This window comes from Drosophila grimshawi, unplaced genomic scaffold (genome assembly GCF_018153295.1).
Source record: "Drosophila grimshawi isolate 15287-2541.00 unplaced genomic scaffold, ASM1815329v1 contig_78, whole genome shotgun sequence".
Lineage (NCBI taxonomy): Eukaryota > Metazoa > Arthropoda > Insecta > Diptera > Drosophilidae > Drosophila > Drosophila grimshawi.
Genome location: NW_025063616.1, coordinates 117,654 through 126,522, shown reverse-complemented (window position 1 = coordinate 126,522; position 8,869 = coordinate 117,654). Strand labels below are relative to the sequence as shown.

Sequence of the window (8,869 nt, the reverse complement as noted above, 5' to 3'; positions counted from 1 at the left end):
TGCACACAAAAGTGTTAAGGTATTCCACCTTACGACAGTAATTAAATATGGCTACAAACATATTATAACGTCAAGCATCACTGCTCTTTTAGCCAAGTACCCGTAGGTATTTCGAATACAGACCAATCATTTGTGTAACCTTTTATGGAGTATTCATATTTTATAGCTAATCTGAAAGTAGAAATTATTATAAGTTGGTATTGTGGGTGGGTAAATCGGTTAGATGTCGATATACCCCAAAACCTTAATCGATAAAACACATTTATTTTCTATATTAAACTAGTGAAGTTAATCTTTCGGCATATTTGGGCTGCTGCTGCGCTAGTGGCACTTAAAGTATGTCAAGAAAGTTTTTGGACACAGGAAAAGATTCAAGTTTTCTAATTTCTTTTGCAAAAAAAATTATTTTATTATTGACTTTTATTTCATTCTCCATTTTCAACTATTAAGTGGACTTATTTAAAGTATTAAAAAAAAAAAACACAAAATACATATATCAAAGGCTGATTGAAAGTTAAAATTAACCAAATAATTCGCTAGAATAATTAAAAACTTTTCGAAATCTGAATAATGCTAAGCAGTAATCAGTTAATATTATTGCTACATTTTTGCTTATGACACTAAAATTGGGTTTTCAAAAAAAGGTTAATGATTTCGCTTAATATGAAGAGAAGAAGCCAATGAAAAATGTTCGATGCGTTTTAATGAACTTCAAAGATGAGAAGGTTGGTCTATTGTTGGTTTTCTGTTAGAAATGCATATAAGTTCTCATTTCGAGCAGAGACGTGTGTCACAGAAAAGCGCAAAGCCATATACATATATATTAAACTGCAAGCACCTTCAGCTATGTGCAGGTCGGCACTTGTTTTGAGAATTAGCTATATCATAACGATTTTAATACATTAAAGATGTCATATCCAATCCCTGAAAGTACAAATATTTTTGAAAAGCTTCAGTATGCAAAGTAAAAAACAATCTTTATGAAACGTGAGACATCCGTATTTTTGCTGCATGATGTACATACGTCGAATTCTGCCGAAGCGGACTTCTATACTATATAGTTCACATAAGATCGGTATGTTTTATAAAATGCTAATGAAAGTTATAGCTGAGTAGATATTCGGGTTTCAGAAGTACAAAGATGCAGTTTTTCAATGTTTTAACATATTTTAATTGTGATTTTAATATTTTGAATAAAATACGTAAGTAAATATCTTCACATATAAGAGGTATATGGTAAACAAGCAAGTCTTTCCTAAAATATGATTAGATTCTAAGCATTTGGAGAAAAATTAACCATTTGAATAGTGTTTTTTTTTTACCCAATGTTTAATACAAATTTATTATATGTTACCTCAACTTAGTTCTTACGATTTCTTACAAATATATCATACTGTATATTTGGGATATGTAATCTTAAATAGTTTAAATTTAGGTACTGGGTTATTAACTTAATTTTTAAATATAATATGTTATATATTTTATAATAAAATTTAAATGAAATAATTGATTGGCTACAAGCCACTTTGGCGTCGTTACATTATATAAAGACTAAACCTGCATTACATCAAATATTTCTTATCAAATTTCTATGTACAAATCAGCCTCATGATACCTTTCGAAGTTGGGAAAGCTAGGCGTTTGATCATCTATAAATACATATAAAAGACAGAAATAGTAATTCGTTATTTTACATTACACAATAATTAATTTTTCAATTTATAGCTAACTTACCTTTTAATAATTGATTTAATTTCTCGAATAGAAGGTTAAAAACTATTTTATGCAACTTTTTTGATCTATGAAGGCTTTAAAAGGCAACATCGTGTAATTCAGGTGTCTTTGGCATAACTTTTACTGAAAGAGAGATTAATCCGATTATATATACATATATTATAAGCCTTTGAAAATTGAGAGATATGCCTTGAAATTTATTTTCAAAGCTATGGGAATTACAAACCTGATTCAAGGTCACTCCATTCACTGACTAAAGTATTGTGATAGTCCTGATGCGCATTAGAATATTCCTCGATCGACCCTTTATGTATTTGCAACTCATTGTTTGTCAAGTCATCGATATCAAAAATTTCAGTCACTTGAGCATTGTTGGTATTATTATCTGAGTAATAATAGGCATATAGAGTGTCGTTATGCGTGCTCATCTGAAGAACTTGATCGACATCGCTATCCAAAGGTGTAGCGCCACTGTGGAAGTGCTAAATGATTAGTACAATGACTTCCCCCAAATTGGCTTACAAATTTATTTACCATTCATCGACAATTATTGAAACTTGTGGTCCATACAAATGCTTGGAGTGCATCAGAGCAGTTGTGTCAAAATGCGGCTGATCGTAAAGCTGAAGAAGGTTGCATAAATTAATTGGATTGTGAAATGAATCTATATGTGTGGAAATGGGTTGAACTCTTTACTCACTGTGAATCTGTTGAGGAAACGAACATGCATAGTATTGTTTAGCTGTACAATAAACTCCTCAACTAGGTGTCGCATTTGTTTAGTCAGTTTTGGCGTTAAGGTCGTGAGCCTGCGCGAGAAAAAAAACAAATTATTAAAATTATTTAAAAATATTATGGTGGAATGGAGACAAATTTTGATTCTTGTAATTATGATAAGAAAGAATTATGTAGCCCTGCTATGAAATAATTTGAATCGATTAAGAAGGCTCTATATCTGATCGATTTTGATCGGTACTTGCGAAACGAAAATGTAAGATGAATTGAACACGCAAATTATTATTACTTTATAATCTCCTAGATTGGAGCGCTCATACAAAAGAACGGATAGACTGCTTAATCGCACATTCAGAAAAGAACAAGCGTCAATCAATGAAGATGTTAAAGAATGAAGTTATTTAAAAGATTCGATACCTTACAAAAAAGGAAGGGAATTAAGATGTCTCTCATTCACAGAGAAACGGGATCAAACGTACTTTGATATTGTGGCCAAAAAAAAGTCCATTGGTACAGTGGCTGGCAGCGAGAGCAATTTAACGCCGCGATGCTTGAAGATCCAATTGGCTAAACCTTTGTTTGCCTGTTCTATGTAGTCTTGAATGACATCGAGCACAGTCTCAGGCATGTTTGAGCTCAAAGCATCCTGTAAACGAAGCAAAAGGAGATGAGTTTATTTTATTCCCTACAATATAGCTTGCGAAACCAACCTTTCGATGCTTTTTGCATTCGTGACACTCTGCATCAAAGTCTTGCGGCACTGCAATGGTTTCGGATACCACAAATGTGGTCTGAACAGCTATGCAACGTCGACAATTGATTAAGTTGTTGCGATGCAGAAATTGCAGTGCATCATCGAATCCCTGTTGACAGAACGTTGAGAGGAACTCTGCCCTTGGCGGGAATAGAATGCGTACAAAGCGGTTAATATTTTGCCGTGAAATTTCGATACTTGTGTTGGCCCAGTTGAGATGAAATAGCTGCGAGCTCTGATCTCGCGGACAAATATCGCTTTCGCCACAGAAAGGGCTGACAGTAATTGTGTTTTCATCTAGGATGGGCAAGTTGTCCGAGAATGCACCGTCCATGTAACGCACACCCCGGAAGCGCGGAGGCAAAATTCCTGAGAAACCGGGAATAAAGCAGGCGCAGAGCAGGGCCTGGAGCACCTCTTCTCGAGACTCAAACTCCGAGATGATCACGTTTTGGCCGTCATAAACCCGCGTCAGCGAGATGTGCAAGCGACCACTGACCCGCTTATGTGCGTCAAGGGGCAGTTGCTTCTGGAGACCCTCCAGCAAGCAGGTCTGTATATTAAACGACGGACTGAAAGGCCCGAGCGAGTGCCGACGCGCCTCGTTTACCACCCGGAAGAAATCCGAAGTCATGGTATCTGTAAGAGGAAAAAAATAAAATATTCAAATATTCGAATTTGACTAATTTTTATTATCAGTTCTGCAAATATTGATAGTGTAGTAGGTGCTATGATCAAGAGCAGATAATTGATGTATGTAGATTACTCAATTAAATAAAACGACGTGTAAAAAAATAATATTTTTATTTGATTATTAGATAATCATCTAATTCACATAATCTCATTAGGTAAAAATTCTATGATATAGATCTGATAATCGGTATAATTTCTTTAAAATAAATTACAAAATATTGACAAGGGTACGAAATTAAATATTGTTAAGTTTTACAAAAATATCGTTGATTATTATTATTTTGTATTAGGTACAAAAGATTCCATATCAATTTATTTTCCAGTATATGTACGTACTACGTATTTTTATGGTTTTATTGTTATTTTGTTATTTGCACAAAAACAGAAAATATATGTTATAATATATATGCTTCACACAGATTTACGTAAATTCAATTCTCGTGTTAATGATTTAAGATGACTGGTCACCCAGTAGGAAATGACGTGAACACCTTCTTTTGATTAAAGTGTATAAAGAAATACTTTGGCCTTCACCAGGCATATATATATGTATATATATATATATAACCGATAAGGCACTATAAAAACTGATTCCTGTACATGTTAGTTGTGTTGTTGCTCTTTGTTTTTGAATGACATTTTATAGTTCGGCGTGTGGCAGCAGCTGTTTTTCTGAAATCGCCCGCTGATAAGAATTCCCCCCTATACTTATATATCTCGTGTGTATGCACTTCCTTTTGAATGTACCGCTATGGTACACACATACATACATATGTACATGTACGTGCTGGCCTTAGGCCTGAATCAGGCCACGGGCTCTGGCTAATGATTCAATGTGGCTCTAACGTAAAACTGATGAAGATGATGAGTTTTACACATATATAATATATAATATATTTTTAATGGATAGAATAGAAAATTACAATCTTGCACTCTAAATTAAAAGGGAATTAAATTATCATGCGATCTGGATTATATATAGATTGTTACGTTTCCATATGTAGTGGTGTAATAAGCACCACACAAACTGATTTGGTATTAAGCTGTCAGCAAATGAAATGAAAGTCGATAATATATCGATTAAGTCAATAAGGGATACAATATTTCAGATATATACATACATATGTAGGGTGAAATGTAGATACATATGGATATTTATAATGCATGAATCCCCCAGCCTTAAAGTAAATAAACACCTATTTGGTCGTCTACACAGGGTGTTTCTAATTCTTTCTTTCTTTGGAGAACCAAATAAAAAGCATTATTTGCCAAAACTTTATTTCTTTGTCTTTACAAATCCCTGGACTATTTAGATTATATTAGATTTAAATAAGTAAAAATCTAAAAACTTTTTTTAAGAAGCAACTTCAATTGTCTATTTTTATTTAGTTTGCTTAAACTCTTAATATAGTTGTGAAAACAAAGTTGTATAGAATTTTATGTTTAACAATTTGGTTTAAGTTATACAAAATCGACTTGGGAAGTTCAAATATAATTCACGGGGGAGTAAATTTCGTTTATTTTAGGGTGGTTTATTTGGGATTCGTTAGCATGGTTACATGTATGTATGTACATACATTTGTTTATATACATACATAAATACAAACAAAATTACATTTGCAAAAATTTGCTTATAGTGCTGTACTTTGAAATCATTTACTAGGTCAGTAGAACAGCTGCTCTTTGAGCCTAGCAGTATGTGTATGTACGCACATACTAAATATACAGATCTGTTATATATAATGTTATACAATGGCATAAAATATGTGTAAACTTTGCATTGAGTTTATTAAGATTAACAGCATTAAAATAAAATGTATTCTCTTTCTAATAGAATCGAAATAAACTCTTTAAAAGCTTTGGTATATACAGAAACACAAGCACACACACACACACACATATATATATATATTGCATATATATATGTATGTAGCATTGTCCACGCGTGTGAGTGAAAAAACCCTCACAAATCACAATGAAATTAACTGATAAGTTGCGTCACTGTGCAGAATACAGCTGCTGAAATATTGTAAATAACAACAAGTGTTATAAGTGTGTACACAAATACACACATAAATACTTCTGTATGCATGTGTGTGTGTGTGTATGCTGATAAACATATGCAAGGGCGTATAGGGGGTACTAGGCCCCCCATGACGACTGAAAATCTGATATATGAAAATAAGTTGAGCGGAACTTTCCTCACAAATATTGACTGAAATGTATTAAACGGGGCTATAATTAAAACAATTATTTCCCCTTTATGAAAAGCTGAGTACGCCCTTGTAAATAAGTATGTATTTCACATTCACACTATATGAATTCTAATCAAATAGGAAAGTCGCTCACTTTTGTTTCGCACAGCTGCTAAACATAGACCCAATGGAATTGACGTCAATTGAAGAGGCAATTGTAAATATATATATATACAATTATATATATATATACATATATATATATATACACCTATATTTCTATATATGAATATGAATATCAGAAAATGGAAATCCTAATTGAATTGTTAACTGCGCCAAAAAGTTAACATTTGCAAAATATGGAAGAGTGTATATCGTTTAAGTGCACATTTCGTGTTATTGTTATCAATTGTCTCAAAGTTCAAAGCAACTCATTAGTGGCAAAAAAAAACAAGACAAAACAAATTATTCTATCGATTGCACTTCACAATTGAGTGTTTGTGTGTGAGTGTGTGCGCGCGTGTAGGTAGGTATTTGTTGTTACACCTCCTCCTCTGCCTTCAGCGCAATTAAAGGGAAACAGGTGCACTTACACTCTTCACACCATTTGCAATGAATCATTCATTCTACCTGACTGACGACCACCGAACTTTCTACTGTTTTCACGGCCTCAGCGGAAACAGGTAGATGCTGTATGTATGTATGTACAGCAGCGGTCAAAATAATAGTAGTAGTGCACACATATGTTTTGGCAAATGTTAAGAAAATAGTATAGTGAAAAATTATAAAAATTTGTATTTTAAAACAAGCAATCAATACTAAAGATGAGTAAACATTGAAAGATGTGATAGCTATAAGAAAATTTCAGTTCTTCACTTGATCACAAAAGTGGAATTGTATCGAAGCTTTCTTTTCGTTAAATGTTGAGATTTTTAAGACGTTTCTATATTTAGCAGTGCAATTTTTGTCACGCCCCATTTTATCACCATAAAATGAGTAATTTTTCAATGGAACGATCTTAAATAGGTACATAATTAATAAACTCGTTACGTTTTAAGTATTTCGACTGTTTTCACCAGCACTACTATTATTTTTACCGCAACTGTATGTTTGTATGTATGTAAGTGTGTGTTTATATACTTTTAGGTCGCACTGTAGAAGAAGAGACTTGTTTTCAATGGATGCTAATAAAGCTGGCCATCGATCAACCGTCGGATTTAATTTGAACATTTCTATGCATGCTGCTTTTGCCTACATACACACATAAATTTCAAAAGCTTTTGGTATCTTTGAAATTGTATGTATAACCTTTTTACATGCATGTTTATGGCAAAGCTGAAATAAATAAAAAAAAAAGGAACGTGCCCCCAAAAATAAATAATTCCGACCTTCACAAAATAAATAAATGAATGCAAACACAGCTTGCCCAAATCTATTTTTGGGCCTATTACATATATATATATATATACGCACACACTCGGACACACATGGACATATGTGTAAACGAGTATTTTTGTTTTTGTTTACATCGAGCATTGTATTTTTATAGTGTGCGTTTGACGAGCGACGAGCCCCCAAAAAATGGGAGTGTTCGCAGCTGGGAAAACGGAAATGAGTTAAAAGTCTGCTGTTGTTTAGATGTGTGTAAATGTGTACAAATAGATATGAAGTTAGTTTTGTGGATTCCAATCCAGTTGTGAACTAATTCATTGCATTAATAAATTAATTATTAATTGCTTACCCAGTGGCAAATCGCAGAGCAGGCAACATGCTGCCAGGGAGCCAGCGGAGGCGCCTCCAATTTTCTCTAGAAGCAAATGAGGGGCGTACTTTCTAAATGAAACAGCAACGCCGACATGATAGATTCCAAGGAAACCACAGCCAGCAAAAGATAAATTCATTTTCTATCGTCCTGTTTACGGTGCTTTAAATGTGTTTTGATAAATATCTTTTATTTGTTGTGCTTTCCAACTAGACAGTTTTTTATGGGAAATATGCACAAATATATTGTTTATTTTTTATTATCTATTTGTTCTTATTTCAAATAATTTTCTTTTCAAGTTTAAGCTTCAGTTTTTTATAGGAAATATGTCGTTTATTTGTTATTTGTTTTCTTATTTCAAATAATTTTCGTTTCAAGTTTGAGCTTTACTGCATTTGTTTTTTTTTTTATTTGTTTCCAGTCACAACCAACACGAACCGTTACTCGCAATTGCTTCAATAACAATGAGTTAATCAAATTGGTTGCCACTATCGACAACTCAGCTGGTATCGATTATTCTAGATTTTTAGTATTTCGGCATTTTTTAGTACATTAACACGATATTACGATTATTTAGGGAATATTCACTATGAATGCAACACAAATTTCAATCTAGCATTAATAATTTGCAATATACGCAAACAGTTTCCAGTTCATATTTGTAGTTGTTATTGATAAACTTGATTAAAATAAAGGCACATGTTTCAGATGTTGGTGGAAGAACTGTGTCGATGACCAATGCTTTTTAAATTTGTTCGCCTTTCAACAGCTATATAGCAGGAGATGCAAAGTAAAGTGGCAAAAAACATTAAATAAATACTATTATTTATTTATTAATTTAGAATAGTTTATTTATTTTTTTATGTTGTATTTCACAAATCTTGGAACTTAAATGTGCTCATAGACACAATATTGTTACATCGCCTAAAATTTATTTATATTTGATATTCGAAGAAGTCTATACAATATAAAATATCCCAATATGTATGTAAACTA

The 8,869-nt window shown here is 32.8% G+C and overlaps 1 protein-coding gene across 1 annotated transcript; it reads right to left on the bottom strand.

Moving 5' to 3' along the window:
* Positions 1 to 370: 370 nt before the first annotated feature.
* LOC6558826 (1-acylglycerol-3-phosphate O-acyltransferase Pnpla3) lies at positions 371 to 8,343 on the bottom strand. Its single transcript, XM_043215792.1, has 8 exons — positions 7,853 to 8,343; positions 3,180 to 3,862; positions 2,949 to 3,115; positions 2,435 to 2,543; positions 2,269 to 2,357; positions 1,961 to 2,205; positions 1,735 to 1,857; positions 371 to 1,649 (listed from the first exon to the last, which is right to left on the bottom strand). Exons 1-7 carry the CDS (start codon positions 8,010 to 8,012, stop codon positions 1,811 to 1,813), a joined length of 1,500 nt encoding a protein of 499 aa, XP_043071727.1. The 5' UTR covers positions 8,013 to 8,343; the 3' UTR covers positions 371 to 1,649; positions 1,735 to 1,810.
* Positions 8,344 to 8,869: the final 526 nt, after the last annotated feature.